Here is a 17,079-nt window from a genome sequence, read left to right as displayed (position 1 = left end):
ATTGCGGGACTCAGTCCCGAAAGGCTTTCATATGAATTATGCATAAATAAAAGCACTTAAAGAGCTTATAAATTTATTTCGTATTTAATGTTGTCTATTCATAAATATTCCCTAAAAAAAAGTAACGTGAATTCATAATTGCTGGTATTCAATCAATCATATTTAACGGTGGGGGAATATTTTGAAAGTAAAAATCTTCTCTATTTTATTCTCTTTTTTTTAGCGGTCAGTGGCGTTTAATAGGATTTCGAAACAATATTTAGAAAAATATAAATGTTGAAGAGTGTCTCTCGCTTGACTGATTAATATTGTAAAATATTTTGCAGCAATAAATACGAGTAAAAGTCAGCCATTCTGGTGAATATTTTCTGGCACCCTATCAATCACGTTAAACGGGCTTCCTTGTAGAGTGTCTCAAGTGTCGATCTCCGGCCCAATTCACACTTTCTTCGTCGCTCCCCACATCAATCTTTTTCAGAGTGTTGTCATTGATATATTCAACCACCTCACACCCACTTGAGATTGCGTGTGTGTCCCCGGCCAAGAATTCTGTTTGTTTTATGTGTGCATATCCTGTGCGTGTTGCCAAGTATCTGAATCTCAGCCTGTCGCTTCGGCCGTGTATCTATCTGTCTATCCAACTGTCCATTGTGATGGGCGTTTGTTTGCGAGCTTTGTCACGATTTATTCTTGTATTTTTTCCACACCCTCCAGAAAACCAGAACGCCAGAGTTCATTGTTTGCTGCACGCATTAAATGACTAGCGCAGTTATATTTCCCTACACAGATCTCATCTGTTTCGCTGGCGGCATAAATAAATCTGGAGTAAATTTTGCAATGTGTCTCGCTCGGAAATGCCTCGTAAATCGTGCCATGGCCATGGGTCAACGGCGGAGACAGCCGCCAGTAATATTCTACTCCCCGGCTTTCCTCTTTCGGCCATTCATTTTTTCCACCCGCCTTTGGACAGGACACGGATTTGTTGCAGCTCGCGCAGGATACAAATTTGCCAAGGGGCAGGCGGAAGCACTTAGCGCCGCATGTTGACAGCGCTCGGCGTAGCTGATAGCTGAACTTTCACCTTGGCAGTGGCAGCATAATATGGCTCATACGCCGCATATTACACATGGATGTGCCGGCTGGCCATAAATCACCGGGACGAACAATGCGTGGGCGCCAAGAGCCATTGACACTTGTCTCCCGTCTCCCATCCCCCCACCCCCAAAACCCGTAAACGAACAACCAAGCAACCCTCTTATCAGTTTTCCGGAAATCTTCCGGCTGCTTACCATATGCGCCTGGGCACACTCGTCGATGTAATGCGTGGTGATTATCACAGTCGTGTGACCATTCTTCGTAATGTCCACCAAATGATCCCAGATGCTGTAATCAACGAGATGAAGAGTTAATCGGTGGTCATACACAACTTATTTCGAAACTATTATTCAATAAGAGATAACATATGGAAGTATATAAATATATATAAAATTATTTCCTCCATAAAATATTTTATTGAGGTTAAGGACTCACCTTTGTCTCAAAACGGGATCCACGCCCACCGTGGGTTCATCCAGGATAAGCAGCTCCGGTTCGTGGAGCAGGGCAACAGCCAGACTAACTCGACGCTGTTGACCGCCACTCAGATTCTTGACAAATTTGGAGGCATTTGGCAAATTGAGCAGTTTGAGCAGAAACTCGGTGCGATCCTCGATGTCGCCTTTGTTCATGGCCGAAATGATGCCAAAGTAAATTAGGGTCTCACGCATCGTGAACTCGCCATAAAGGGCTATTTCCTGCAATAAACGCAGAGTGGAACACGGATATTATACATATTCTCTGGCGCAATACGCTGTCCGCCCAATTTCCACTAAAAATCCTCCCCACTTTCCGGCTTTACTGGTTTATGAGCCCATTGTGAACAGCCGAGATCCGTGGAAGATGGCACTTTGGGTTTTTGACGGACAAAAATACCGACTTACTGCCCAACATAAAACATTTAATTACGTAGTAGTGCGGTAGTGAAATTAAAATGATGCGAACATTTAAAAAAGTAAATTTGAATTTATATACTATTTCATTTCTACTAAGTTTTTGTGCCAAGCTCTCAAAAATCACATTTTAAAATTAAACAAAATTTCGTGTGGTGAAACACAACTATTAAAAGAATGAGGTTTTTGTTTATTTTCTTTTTAATTCAAATTAAAAACTGGCACCTCTGGTTGGAAAGACAAAACGAAATGCAGTGGAGTTGAGTTATTCTTATGGATTGCGAAAATTAAAAGTTTTCTTTCGTCTTTCGTCTCTCTGCGAATGGCGCATTTAAAACTTTGCTCGGTGCATGTTTTCTTTTGTGCTTTCAGCGTTTTATTGCGTTTATTTAATTTAGTCGCCTCTGGCTGGGGTAATAAAAAGCGCATGAAAAATTCAGGAGTAGCATTCGGCAGTCGGATGGTAAATTGAAGACGGGGCAGGAGGCGGACTTACGGACGAGGTCAACTCACCTGTGGCATATAGCCGATCCGAGGACCTGGCACACCGGAACCACGCGATCCAGGTCGTCCGCCGAGCACCCAAATCTCACCAGAATTGAGGCGACGTCGTCCGACGATGCAGCTGAGCAGCGTCGTTTTGCCACATCCCGAGGCGCCCAGGAGACCGTATCTGCAATTGCACACGGTTAGTTGAGTTTAAAGTCCTTTTTATAATGAGATACGTATGCGCGCGAGTGCGTTGCGCCATGCAGATACTTTTCAGCAGGTGCGGTTCACTCGTAACCAGCGCCCCAATTAATATTTAACTTAAATATGGGATTATAATAATATTGAACTTATAAGTCAGTTGAATATAAATGTGTATATTATAAAACAAACGAAATGCTGGCCCTCTCACTATACTCCTTCAAACCAAAAATCTGTCGAATTTCTCTGGTCAAATTCCTTTGGGTAGCCAAGTAGAATAATTACAAGTAAATCTGTAAAGTCCGGGAGGGGTTTCACTTTTTTCCTATCGGAAAAATTCAACTGCCCAGGTAAATGCATTTAAGTCGGGCCCAAAAGAAGGCCTGAACTCTGCTGGCCAGATAGTCGGACATTTTGGGGCGAGGAGTAGTCGTCTGTGTGCATGCCGCTCAAATATTTTAAGCACTCACACAAAGACTCGGCGGCAGGTGCACTCACCCACACACTCAGCAATATACACACACACTTACACACACTGAGACACACACTTGCAGAGGCAGAGGCATAAGGACGAAAAGCATCAGGTGAAAAATCAACTGTGAATAGTTTTGCAAAAATATTCAGGCGCAAAAAGTTTCATTGCTCGGTGCGCTGTGTTTTCTGAGCGCTCTCTTAGTGCCCGAAAGCCCCCACTTGCCAGAGTTTTCCATTCGCTTTTCCCCGCTCTTTTCCACCCCATTTTCCAGTCCTCTCATCCAGCCCACTTACCACCTACACTATCTTCATATCCATGTTCAGGTTCAGGTCGGTGTGGTATGTGCGCCGCTTATCTCGTGTGTGGAGGAGCTGTTGCAAAATATATTTAGGGAATGTTTAGCACAGCTTAGCGCGCCAGTCAGCCTCCGCCCGCCGCCCACCACCCTCTCCTCCCCCATAGCAACCATCCCCAAGTTGGCGTATTTTTTTATTACGTGCGCAGCGCGCGAGTTTAGAAAATTGTTGGTCTGGCAGTTGGCAGTTAGATGGCGCAGGGGTCAAGGGTGGAACGGTACGGGGGTCGCGGTTTGAGGTCGGTTAAGGCGGGGAGTGCAGGTGTGCTGGTGTGTGTTTAGCCATGAATAACATGCAGGTCGATTGCAGGCGGGGGAAAAAGACCCACACTTGTACAAGCCAAAGCAAAAGCCAAAGGGGTAAATAAAAGCACAGCTCGGCTCGGTCCAGCTTAAGGACACCCGAGTTGGCCAAAAGGGGATGGCCAGGGCCAAGCTGGGGAAGGGAAAAAACAAGCATCGGGTAGGACAATAGCGCCAGATATGATTAAACTCCTGACTAAACTGAAGAGCTCAGATAAAACTAACTAAAAGTGGATAATTTGTTGGCTTTAATTGAGTGCTCCAACTTAGATGAACTTTGGTTAGATTGGCTTTGTAAATTAAAGCGTAAGTATGCAGAGCACAAAACATCGAATTTTTTAGTTATTTTATAAAGGAATTTATTTGAAATTACCTTTCTAAACTATTTGAACATTTGTGCTTGAATGATAGAGGTGATGACAGTTTTATTTTGAATATTCAAAAAGCTCTTTGATTTGCTTATGCTGAATGGATATTTCCCCTGTGTTTTGCTGCATTAACGAGCAAAGGTGACGCGATTCCATCGCCCTGAGGCCAATTCAATATTCCCGCCCAGCTTTATTCCCGTTTCCTGTGGCGAATTCCGCTCCTTCGACTGGCATTTGCATGCAATTGCCTTTTTGCATATCGCATTGCATAAATCCAATGCCATAAAGCGTTAAATGGGCGAGTGTCGTGTTAGAAGAGGTCGCCGCCGTAAAGTTCTGCAGGAACGCTAAAGCAGACGCGGAAAAACATTCCTAGCCACAAATTACCAACATTTACCTGCGGTGCGCGCATATTTTAGCCCCTTAGTAAGCCCTGTTTTTGTCCACCTTCGTTTTGGTTTTTGCCCGCAGGAAAACAATGCAAACAATAAGCAGCGATGCAGACGTCGACGTTGACGATCCAAGTTTATGTTGATATTTCAACCCATTAACCTTTTTTTCTTTTTCTTTTTTAGCTGCGACGGCATTTAGTCTGAGCTTGATGCATTCCGCAACTCATTTCTGGATGGCCGTGATTGATGATTTGTATGTACCCCGTAGGTTTGTGTGTGCAAATAGGTCGCTCGGAATGCATTCCGCTGGGAATGAATTATGCGCTAATTAATTGCCAGCTGCCGTTCGCAAGTCGCGTGATTTGCAAGGATCATTAAGTCCGTATTTCAATTTTAAAATGACTTTTCCGCGCTTCTCAGCTGACGAGTTTAACTATGAGTCACAGCTCAATTAGGTGCAATGTAGGCCCATTCGGTTAAGGTGATACGAGAACAGGATGTAGAAAAAACTCATTTCATCACCTTTAAAGTGAAATTGTTTGCCATGACACATTGACGAGTGCAGCAGGGAAATCAGGGGAGAAACTGAGTTGGTAAGAGGCCGCTGAAACTTTGCACTTGACTTCAACAATTAGTTTGTGTCGTCTCCCCTCCGATCCACCAGAATTTACCCCATTTTTCACCTTCTGCTCCCCGATTTCATTAGTAGGTGTAGTTGTTGCTTAGCAGCGCGTCACAGGCAATTACAGGGGCGGTAATGCGTATTTAATTAACAAGCTTACTTAGTAGTTTTCCATGGAAAATTTAGCTCATTGTTCGGCAGAAGGCGACCAACTCGCAGTGTCGGGGGAGCGAACTAACTGACATTTAGACTCTCAACGAGTCAGTACCGCTCCCTGCTGCCTATTTGCCTGTCCAATTAAACGGCAAACTTTTCTTATGGCCATTCAATTCCCACACCGAGATCCGAGCTACTCACTTATTTGGTAGCTCCTCTGCGGAGGATGCTTGTAATCGAAAGTTTCGGTACTCGGAATGGAAGTATAAGCCATGAGTGAATGAGGGATCTTTTGTGTGTTTATGGACTCGATGCTAATTGAATTGTCATCGATTAATAGAACCTCGCCAAAGAGTCCTGAAATGTGCAAAAGCAATAACTTCCAGCCGCCTGCAGGAAAGTTAGATGCTTCAGAAAACAGGAGTCGGTTGTACACAGCGAATAATATTCTATACATACGAGTATAATATTTCATCTTTTAGGTACATTTTTTGTGATCGCCTTTTGTAAGCAGCCTTTGACTCATATTTCAATTGATTGTAAATAAATACACCAAACACTGGAATAATTATTTTCTCCACAAATTTCGTGTGTTGTTCAACAGTCGATGATAGGACCAAAAAATGGGTGGTTTTTTGGAAAAACCGGAAACGGAAAAGAAAGTTGAGCAGGGTTCCGGGAATGGACTTCGGTATTGCTTGAGTTCAATGCAAGGTTGGCGATTGGAAATGGAAGATGCCCACTCAGCTGTTTGTAGCCTGATGGAGCCTTTTAAAGACTGGGCGTACTTCGGAGTTTTTGATGGTCATGCAAGTAATCAAGTATCCGAGTTCTGTGTCGAGCATCTTTTGAATACCATAACGCACTCCAAAGAGTTTTCGATGTTGAGATTCCCGGAGGGAATAAAAGAAGGTTTCCTGCAGTTGGATGAGGACTTGAGAAAGGTGAATAACGATAAGCCCGGCGGGTCCACGGCAACCTGTGCTTTCATATCGCCAGACAAGATCTACTTGGCTAACTGTGGCGATTCGAGGGCTGTAATATCGCGCGGTGGAGCAACATATATTAGCACCATCGATCACAAGCCCTTTTCCAACATCGAAAGGGATCGCATTCAGAAAGCCGGGGGAAGTGTGATGATTAAACGAGTGAATGGCACCTTGGCAGTTTCCCGTGCACTGGGCGACTTCGACTTCAAGAGAGATCAGTCCCGGTCGCAAGTTGATCAGATGGTATCTCCCGAACCAGATGTTACAGTCTGCGATCGCTTGGAGTCCGATGAGTTCATAATAATTGCCTGCGATGGCATTTGGGACGTGATGAGTAGCTCCGAAGTCTCTGAGTTTATAGGATCGCGGCTTTTGGTCACCAAAGACATTCCGATGATTGTCAACAGCGTTATGGATATTTGCCTCCACAGAGGCAGCAGGGATAATATGACTCTTCTACTCATTCTTTTACCAGGTGCACCCACCCTCGATGAGGATGCCATCAAGGCTGATCGAAATCTTGATAAGACTATTGCCCAAATTACAAGGGAGGTCATTGAGAAGCACGAGATTAACGACTTTGAAGTTCTTATGCGACTTATGAAGAGAATGGCAATCAACATACCGAATTTGCCCCCAGGCGGTGGTATTTATGCCAAATATTATATTATTGAGCAAGTTTTCCATGAGATATTTCCTGACGCCCCAGCTGAGATTTATGATTTTTGTAATGTGTAGACTTTGTTTTCTATACTTATGTTTACCTTAAAAATAGTTAAAAACAGCCAGTGATAAAAACTTTTAGGAATTTATTAACTTAGGAGAACAATGGGTATCGTTCTCAGTGTATTTTTTTTTTTCATTAGCTCATTCACCGGCACTCATTCCACTCTGTTGGATCAAAGAAGTGTGTGCACTATTGAGCAGCAGCTGTGCGTTATGGCCATCCGATTGCCGACTTGTGCTTCGTCAAAAACAATGGCGCCACATGCCGTATGCTTGATTTTTTCAATTAGATACAGACGCACGCATTACGCATACGCAATGCCTGCGGACCATAGAACAATCAAACTCATAAAACTCAGACTCGGACAAAGTATCAGGTTCCGAGTCGGGGAAAAGGTCCGTCTGCCTGGTAATAATTAAAATTTGCCTCCCGCAAACGATAAGCCCCAAAGACCGAGTGAAGGAGTGGCACCAGGGGGCCAAAATGAAAAGTTATGAACTGTAGTCCACTCCCGTCCATTCGAGTCCAGTTCAGTCCACTCCACAAAATCTACACCCATGTACAGTACGTGCCACAACACAACACAACAGAACACAGCACAACACTTGACCAAAGCAGTTGCAACAGTCATAACAATGACTGCTACTCCACTGCTTTCTGCCCCCGAACAGCAGCTGTCCATTTTAATTTTCCAGCTTGGGTAAATAATTTAAACAATTCCATGTCCAGTCCGACAGGAATAAGGCACAAAGAAGTGCCGAGCGGAAGAGGAAAGTGCTCGGTTATTATTTGTTACCTCGACTCCCGTTTAGACTTGGCCTATAACTTGCGGTTGCCCAGTCAGCATTTGTTTAGATTTCTTTGTTTCTTTCTGTTTCTGTTTCTCTTTTTTTTTCTGTTTCGTCTTCTAACCAAATATTTTCGCAAGTCAAGTGGGTACGATTTGTGGAAGAACACTCTAAAAAAAGAGCTAACCAAAGAAGTTTCTTTGATTTACCGAATGGGTTCGTGTGCTTCATATTCATTTATTTATTTAGTGTTCTTGAGGTATTTTAAGTTGAATGGTTACACGAATTTTCCCTTAACTTCTACGATGGACATATATTTTTCGAGTGTAGTGTGCGGGTGCGCTGGCTTGGGAAAACAAATGCAAACAATAACATGTGGCCCTTCCTCCGGTCGTCCTGCATCCTGGTCCTTCGGTTTGCTATCTGGTTTTGAGAAAACCTTTCACCCTGGTTGGATGCACTCATGTCCAGCTTGTTTGTTTACTTTGTCTGGCAGCGTGTCTGTTGCATATCAGTGACCAGCATATCGTTATTTTCCTATAATTTAGACAATTTTCATCAGGCTCCATCCTCGCAGGCTCTCGCATATTAGAACAGTTTGTCTTTCGTTTTCGTTTTCGTTTTAGGCACTGGCTTTTGGCATTTTAATCAACTTTTCTTGGTTGCAGCACAATTGCTTATTAAATGCCGAAATCAGAGAGAGAGAGAGTGAGTTCGTTCTAACTTCCGACTGTCTGGCCATTTGGCTTATGGAAGTTTGGCCAAATATTTGACTTCGGTTCGGGCCGCTCGACAACATTTGCAACATTTCTATTTGCTTCGTTAACCGCACACGAAAAAAGTGGTCGCACTGCGACTGAATGTTTGCGAAAACTTTGTTTGCCGCCCGTCGCTGGCCATAATGCTAAACTTTCTTGCGCTCAAATCCATTTTTTTCTGTTGGCCGGACTCTTTTATTTCGTTCCTTTTGTCAAATGCAGACCAAACCAATTACAAAATCCACACAGCCAGGGAAGCAACCGAACTGGGCCAACGGAGGGGAGAGCAAAGTTTGGCTTGCAAACAATTGCAATTTATTAAGCCAAGAGCCAAGCAAAGCGCAAACAATGTCCGTGTCCATGTGGCCAGCATAATTAAAAGTAAGTTCAATGCGCTGCTCCAGACTACGGACAGAATCTCGACCAGAGATGAGCGTTTGTGCCGAGCGAAGAAATTCCAAATATTTGCAATTTAATTTGCATTCAAACACAATTGTTGCGAAAGATAATACAGTTTGGGAAATAATTAGATTTAATTCGGTTTGCCGTAGAGATAAGGAACGACTTATAATTGAATTGCGGTTGGCTACAAGAAGTGGAAGCTGCTAAGAAAAGCTTAAAAATCTTAAAGAGTTTGCTAAAGATACAATGAAAGATAAAACATAACATTCTAGGAAAGTAGCAATAAATTTAAGTGGCATTAACATCCGATAGTCAGTTAAATACAAAGTTGAAGTTTGGAAAAACGGTATTGCCTTTTTTTTCTCCGTGTTTCGTTAGTGTTTCACCCCGTCTTGAACTTTGACCCGCCTGCATCACTCATACGCCGTGGTGTACGAACTTATTATGCATCGCAGCTCTTGCAAGTTGTAATTATGTTGCAATAAGTTGGCCCGGCTTCGAAGTCCGAGTGTTTTTAATGCGCTGGTTACAAATATGTGATCGGGTACTTCAATTGTTTTGGCCTCAAGAGGAGCAGATGCAGAAGTGCCAAACAATGGAGCCACTGATTAGTTGTGAATTTACTGCTGATTAAGATGCTTTTTAAAAGAATTCAGCGCTCACCCTGGTCGAGTGAACTTTTCCGCCAACTTTTCTCGCTTTTCCGTGTATCTGTCTGTATCAGTGAGCTTTGCGCTCGTGTGTCCGCTAACTTTCTGTTGAATTGGCAGTTTATGAAAAATTCAAGGACAGACGTTAATTTAGTGCTACTTCAGTGGGTAAGTTCATATAAATTACTCGAAAAACATACGTAAGTCAACCGGAAGGAACCAACACGCTTAAAAGTCAGCAGTAAAGATGAGCAAACAAATCAAAAATGCTGAATTGCGTTTTTTCAATCCCAATTGGCTTTATTAAGAGCTTTATACCATATAATATATACTTACAATGAATAGAAAAAGTTACCGCTGTTTGATTGTATGTACAAAGTTTTAATATTCGCTTAACACATTTTGCAGATTGGATTTAAATGTACATTACAAAAGGCCTGCATAACAATGAATTCTTTTTTCACCCCAATATGTGAAATTTAAATTTATGAGAGTTTATTTATATTTTCCCAATTGACTGAAATTTAATTTATTATCTAATAAAATGCGCGTTGTGTAGTCTACCTCTAAACATATTTAAATGGAACTTTATTGTTTAATCTAGTCTGCCGTTTTCAAAATTTAATCAGTTCAACACACTTAATTACAGAAACGGTTTTTTGCCTTCTTTGAGAGTACAAATATTTTCCAATTTTATTGTACAAAACAAAATCACGGTGAAGGGCTTTTGTTTGGCCATTTGTTTACAGGCCAAATGAAATCATGACAATGTAGCGCGAATCAACAAAATCAGCTAGGAGACAAATTGCCGCGAACACGCTCCAAACATCGGTTGTATCTATATACATATGCCAATTACTGTTTTTTTGACGTCGTAAGCCTCGATTTGCTGCCGCTCTATTGACAACCTAAACGGATCCGAGCTGAGTCCGGATGGGTATTTATTTAAATTTATCGCATTGAGCTGTGCGTGCGGATGCGAAACCAATTGGAAAATTCTCATGCAATTTGGCGGCGTAGATGCCATGTAATTAACAATTTAGCGATTGCAATGGCAGCCATTTTGTCAGGGGTGCATAACAATGAGCGAATAAAATGCATTCGCTAAATAATGCAAATTCAGTTTTGACGCACATAATTCCATTTTAATGGAAATTTTCTACTTAGCAATGGCGTTGTTTTTGCGGTTAGCCTGAGGCGATGCAGCAAATAAATAAAGGTGCTGGCCAACGTAATTTAATTGCTTATTTTGCCATTATGGCCATGCGGGCTTCTGTGCTCTTGCGTTTATGCAATATTTCTGGCGGAAGTTGCCCATACGCCGTGTTGCAAGGAAGGTCAACCGAAAAAAGCGCCGCCAGTTATGCGCCGCAAAAGGGGAGACGAATTCAAATGGTAAAAATAAAAGGGGCACATCCACAGGATCCCAAGAAGAGGCAGCTAGTTAAAGTTCCAACCTGCCGTCTGTCCGGATCCCCTGCATTGTTTTATTTTCCCAGCTATTACACTTTAAATATTCTACCCCGATTCGCGGTAAATTTGGGTCCCTTAATCCTTTGCCTGTAAGCCGCATCCTATCGAGGACATAAAATATTGCACAAACCGATTTATAGTTTGAAGGGGAAGCATACACACAAATCAGGGAGGAAACTGGTTGAGTGTAAAAGATTTTAAATAAAGGATTTGGAGGGTTGTTTTATAATTAAAACAGGGAAAATTAATTTATAAAACCCCTTTTAATATTAATCGATTTTGGATTCATGATCTCTTTAACCCGTACAGTGTAAATTTGTGGGGACCGCTTAACTTATTAAATGCGCACACTCCGTTTTAATTACTCACACACATAACGGCGTGTGCACGTGTGAGTTGCTAATTGCGGGTCCACACACGCACACACACATGCACATGCCAGCCGAGCACAATTTTAATGCGCACTTCCGTTTCCGCTGTAATGCCTGCGGCATAGTTTATTTTTATAACCCGCAACACGGGGCTGCCACTACCGCCTTCTTTTGCGGTGCGTAATTGTTAATTTTCAACAGAAACTGAATGACTGACTGCTTGACTGCCTGAAGAACTGAAAAAATGAGGGAGTGAATGACTGACTGATGGGTGGCTGCATCGGCTGCGCAAGAAAGCAAGCCTGACGTTTTGATATTGCTGTGCACAGCAAATTACCAGCGTTTTAAGTGCGTGGCCGCAAAGAGGAAAGGCGTTAACACGGATCAACATTGACAGGTCCAGACGATTTCGAATGCAACACGGAAAAAAAACATAACTTCATAAGAACGCATCAAATTATTAATTACTAAAGTGATAAAAAATAACTAAAGTTAAACATCCTTTAAGCCAATTTTCAAAGAAAAGTCAACTTAAAACAGAATACAATTATAAGCTATCCAAAAGCTGGGGAAATTTATTCACAGTGCACTTGAATGATCTGGTAAAAAGGCCGGGGTGTGCGGAAAGCCAAGAATGAAGCGCAGCTTAAGCAAATTAAGCGCAAAATCACAGCACTGACAGCAAATGGATGGGCAAACAGAAGCCAAGGAGGGCGCATCAGATCTCCAGATTGAGACTGAAGAGCATTATGCAATTATTTAAACATTTCCCAGTAGCGGCAACAGCGGCCACTGGGCTTAAGCAAATTGAATTCGTCGCATTCTCCTAATTGCGGCCAACACTCAAATGCCGCGTCCCACAGCCATGTAAAGTCCTTCGCCAGGATACGCCGAGTCCTGCACGGTCGTCTACCCACCATCTCCTTCCGCCTTTCGCCACCCGAAATTCGTTTCATTTCTGGATAATTGCTGCTTGAATTTCAATTCGAACGGAGCTGAGTTGTTAAGGGGGCCGCCTTAAAACGCTTCTGAATGTTCTCGGTTATCCTGCACTTGTCACAGCCTCAATGCAAATTGAATTTCCAGAGAACGAAAATGGGGCGAAAGCCGCCAGCAGGATATTCTAGCGTTGGATAACATCTCGAATTGGTTGGCCATAAAGGCAATCCGATATTCTGGGACGAGGTTTATACCCTTGTTAAATATGATCTTTTCAAATCCTTTAAATTTAAATTTGAATTAAAGTTAGTTACTAAACAAAAAGATCTGAAAATTAATTGGCTAAAACGTTTACAATTCTCTATCGAATAATAATTGAATAATCGTAAAAATACATTTAATTTCATGTATACAATTAGTAGGTATAAAATCCAAAATAGTAATAAACGAATATTTATTTTACGCAAATTGCAAAAGGTAGCTGCAACGCTCTTTGGCTGGGAAATGTATGCGGAAAATTAACATTTTACCTCTTGGGCAGAACTAATTTTCTATGCCACTTAACCGAGAGAGGGTTCGGGGGGAATTCGATGGCGACGACCCAGAAGTTCGACGGCGTTTTGCCTTCTGGCGCGACCACCACTTCAGTCCTCTTTCAATCAATTAATTATTGTTTTATGCCGCTTTCAATCCTTCAAAAGGAACAAAAGGGGGTAGAGGGAATATCAAAGGAGGAGAGAACTCCTTGTGTCCTTAGGCGAAGGCAAAAACCAAAGCAAAAAGGACGCATACTTTACAATTAATTTGCCATTACGCCGGAGTCTTGAGGCGCGGGAACTGCGGAGGGCCCTCTGCCATTTTTAATCGATTTTCATTACGGACTCGTTGGCCCGGTCCTGTCTGCCCTTTTCTTCTGGCTCTCGCTCGTCACTCACTTGACGCTTCAATTGGCCTCCTTTAAATGGGCAAACAACTCTCGACATGGCGGCGTGTCCTGCCCCACAGAAACGCCAACCGTTGGACGCCTAATTTGACTAATAAGCTGGCCATTGCAACGGCTGTTGAACTTCCGGTGCGATGGGGATGTGGCCGAGATGGCTAAGTCCTCAGCCACTTTCGGTAATTATATGCCAAAACAGTTCAGCGGCGTTGAAGCGCCAGTTGGCTTCCACACAAAAAACAAAAAAAGGTTGTCCTTGATTGGCTTTTAGTGAAAAAAAAGTTCCCAAGGATATTTTTGTGTTTTCTTTTTTTTTGTTAAATGAATTAAATTTTAAATAAATTTTAATACAATCAAAAAGTCCTGAATATATAATAGATAATAATAGACATAACTTCCTAATTTTAGTTTCCTATTTTTTTTTTTTTAACATTATTGATTTGTATCTATTTTTTTGAAGTGGAATCTACACTCTTTATACGAGTAGATACTCTTTTTTTTCGTTGACTGTCCCTTTCCTTTTGGTTCTTCCTTATTGGTTAATCATTTGCCATAAAGATTTTAATTTCCGCTTTTTAATAGGAGGGAGAGAGAACTGTGGTTTGGGCTGAAGGGACTAATCTTTGCTTCACTCTTTTGGTTTTTGTTTGCCTTTTGAATATTTCTAAAGAATTAGGCAAGGTCGTAATTGGTTTGCCAGCAGCGAGAAGCTGTCAGTCAAGATTAGCGTTTGACTGGAAAAGGGTTTAATAATTTAAACTGCGCTGCTATCTCAAGCGCCACACGACAAGATATTTCCATTCATTAGGTTCATTCAGGCTGACGATATATCAAGGACCGCCACTCGACGACACCAGTGACAAAGCACAAATTACCAAAATGATTTGATTGCTGGAAAAGCAAAGGTGGGTCTAATCGATTTGTCATTCCCTCTGCCACTTGAACTTCAAATTGGGCACACCGAAGGGCTCGCACTGGAAGAAATTCTTGCAATAGGGGTAAAAGTTTTAAAAGAAAAAAAACATTTCTGATATTTTATGTACGGAATGATGTTTAAGTAGTTGTTTGGTAATAATGAATTTAAACTACAAATATCTTGGATATAATAATTGCCAGTGCATCTTCCTGCGGCTTATTTGTGTTGGCCAAATCGTAGGAACACACAAATCGAAGTCAAACGGGCGGTCATCGATTGACAGGCCAACAGGGCGTATGAGTTGCTGTTGAAAGGCATTCAATAATTCACTAATGTCTTGTACTTGGGGTTCTGATTGCCGGGCTGTGACGCAGGAAGGGGGAAATCGAATCACATCAGTATCCGACACTGAAATAATAATTCGATTGACGCACTACCTCAGATATCGCCCCGGTAATTTCCCGGGCAATCTATTTCTTACGCAAATACGGTTCAAACTCGCAAGGCGTTCCACCATCATCAACAATATAAGGTCAAACAAACAATTGATTGGCAGGTTTTGTGCCGCCTAATGACCACATATCATGATGGTCAATACTATACAGTCCGGTGCATTAAATGTGGATTTGTTTATGCATAAATAGAAGTGAAATTAGTAGATAATTATTTGCTATTGACCTCAAGCAACTGCCAACACGAGTCGATATAAATTACACATACAGGCAAAACACGTAGAGGCAATAATAGTGTTAGGAAAGTTTAAGGTAATTTGTGTGTTAAATACGCACTTATTATTTAATTGTCCTTGGTTACAGCTGCAGTGGTAAATGGAAACCATTATTACAAATGTTTAGCTTAGCAAATGTTGCTAAGATTATTCTACATGATAACTTCCAATGCCTTTTATATCGGTTTGTAAATTGATCGAAATATGCAGGCTTACTTAAATTAAAAATTGAACTTACAGTTTACTGCAGTGAACTACCATCTATTTGTGTTACTTGTTAATTGTAGCAGATTTGTTAAGGTCAAGTGAAGTATTACTAACGACTTTAATACCTTAGTTGCTGTGTGTTTATAACGCACTGTAATAAATACCAGATCAGCCGCAAAAAAACATGTCAGCACTTAATGTCAGGCGTTATACGTCACACATTAATTATAACATCGTTAGACTGCTCTGCAAAATGGCCAACACTTAACCTCAGCCTTGGCCCTGACTTTGTATTGAATAATTCAATAACAATTTACAATCAATTAAAAGCGGCGGGCAGAGATTAAAAATCTCAGACATCGGGCAGGTTTATTATGTGAGCCTGAACTCAATTTAGCGATTCTCATGGTCCATTAATTCACCGTTTTCATGGTAGGTGCAATAAAGTGCAAAAAGCGGGAACCGAGCGAAACACAACCAAAAGTCGACGCCGTCAAGGACCCAGAAAAAGGGTCATTTCCAGTTGAGAGGAGGGATCCTGGGAGCAGCAGCCCGCCGACTGTCTGGACCCCTCTCAACGACCAATTACAACTAAACAGCTTTAATTTAATTTGAGCCACCCAGCCTACCCGGTAAAGTCCTCCCCGTTGAAGTCCTGTTGACCCAGCCCCTCCCCCTTCCCCTCTCCCTCTCCCTTCCCCACCACCGCCTCCTTTTGTCCAAGAACAATGGCGCGGATGTAATGTTCGCATTATGCTCGTTCACAAATTGTAAGCAGCCATTATGTTTCTTCGTGTTGGCCATGTTTTCCCCCTCTCCTCCCCCCACCCCTTCCCTCTTGCCATCCCCCTCTGCGGAACAGCCCGCTCCCCCCGAGCCGTCAGCATTGTAATGCCTTTGGGTCCTGGGGGCAGGGACTCCGCCCCGAAACATTGCCGTGTTGGCCATTGTTCCAAACCGGTCTGGTCGACGGTGTTCGCCCGCCCAGGCTCAGGTTCTCGTATGTCAAAATAATGGCGGCAACGGGCAGTCATTGTTATTGTCCTGGTTGTTTTACCTGACCAAGGATGGCGGCCGCATCATCATAATGATCTGAAAAACCCGATGGCGGCTGCACACCGAAAATGCTGCAACTCTTTTTGGTGTGTCCGAATGATGTTTGAAAGGCAAAATGGCTAACAACCGTTTAGGTTTTAAATTTTCTACAAAGCGTTTGATTGAAAATAAACGGAATCAATACGCGTTTTCTGAAATTGATTTGAATCTTGATTAGTTTGTTTTATATTTTACAGAGGCAAGCAAAACTTCTGATTTTATTTAATTTATTTAATTAAATCAGGAAATATTATTTATTGGTTTTTCTGCTAGATATGAAAATGAATTTTTATTGGAACAAAGGCTAATCCCAGAAATGTACTTTATTATATTAATGACAAAAAAAAAACACATTTAATTTGTTAGAAGGAAAATACCAATTTTTGGTTTGTTACGTTTTGTTTTGTGGTTTCCAAATCGAATTTTAATATTATTATTATTCATCCTAGTTTCTTTTCATTCAATTTAATTTAAGGAAAAATTGACAGTGTAAATTAAAGATGTCCAAGAACTGACAGCCTCGCTATGACTTGCCTCTTTAGTTTTCTTCACTTTAGATAAAACTTGTAGTAAAGTACACAGAAACGGCGTTGACCACAAGGCAAGACATGGAGGGCCAAGAAAACCTTCAACCTGTGGTCAAGAGCAAAAAGTTTGTAGTGGAAGGGGTCGAAAATGGAAACTTGAAGAAAATTTCCAAGTGTTGCGGTTTTATTTGCTGTCGCTGCGGGACATTTCGTTTTTGGGG

The 17,079-nt window shown here is 41.9% G+C and overlaps 2 protein-coding genes across 3 annotated transcripts in view; one reads left to right on the top strand and one right to left on the bottom strand.

The window, feature by feature from the left end:
• Positions 1 to 17,079, bottom strand: part of LOC108095893 (ABC transporter G family member 20) — a 44,036-nt gene that overhangs the window by 10,905 nt on the left and 16,052 nt on the right. Inside the window, exons 3-5 of the mRNA XM_017197208.1 lie at positions 2,502 to 2,661; positions 1,531 to 1,793; positions 1,290 to 1,383 (exon numbers count right to left, since the gene is read on the bottom strand). Coding sequence (XP_017052697.1) covers positions 1,290 to 1,383; positions 1,531 to 1,793; positions 2,502 to 2,661 — 517 coding nt within the window. The remainder of the gene's footprint in view (positions 1 to 1,289; positions 1,384 to 1,530; positions 1,794 to 2,501; positions 2,662 to 17,079) is intronic.
• Positions 5,888 to 7,150, top strand: LOC108095894 (protein phosphatase 1B). 2 transcript variants are annotated; one of them, XM_017197210.2, is made up of 2 exons: positions 5,888 to 6,162; positions 6,223 to 7,150. In XM_017197210.2, exons 1-2 carry the CDS (start codon positions 5,973 to 5,975, stop codon positions 7,074 to 7,076), a joined length of 1,044 nt encoding a protein of 347 aa, XP_017052699.1. In that variant the 5' UTR covers positions 5,888 to 5,972; the 3' UTR covers positions 7,077 to 7,150. The 2 variants fall into 2 exon arrangements, with proteins under 2 accessions (XP_017052699.1, XP_017052698.1); XM_017197209.2 differs by having other exon boundaries at positions 5,888 to 7,150.

This window comes from Drosophila ficusphila, unplaced genomic scaffold (assembly GCF_018152265.1).
Source record: "Drosophila ficusphila isolate 14025-0441.05 unplaced genomic scaffold, ASM1815226v1 contig_791, whole genome shotgun sequence".
NCBI classification, from domain to species: domain Eukaryota; kingdom Metazoa; phylum Arthropoda; class Insecta; order Diptera; family Drosophilidae; genus Drosophila; species Drosophila ficusphila.
The sequence above is the reverse complement of the archived record's forward strand: the minus strand, read 5'-3'. Positions and strand labels throughout refer to the sequence as shown.

Bases quoted from the DNA above. Each gene is read 5' to 3' on its own strand.
- LOC108095894 (XM_017197209.2), top strand. From the start codon at position 5,973: ATGGGTGGTTTTTTGGAAAAACCGGAAACGGAAAAGAAAGTTGAGCAG.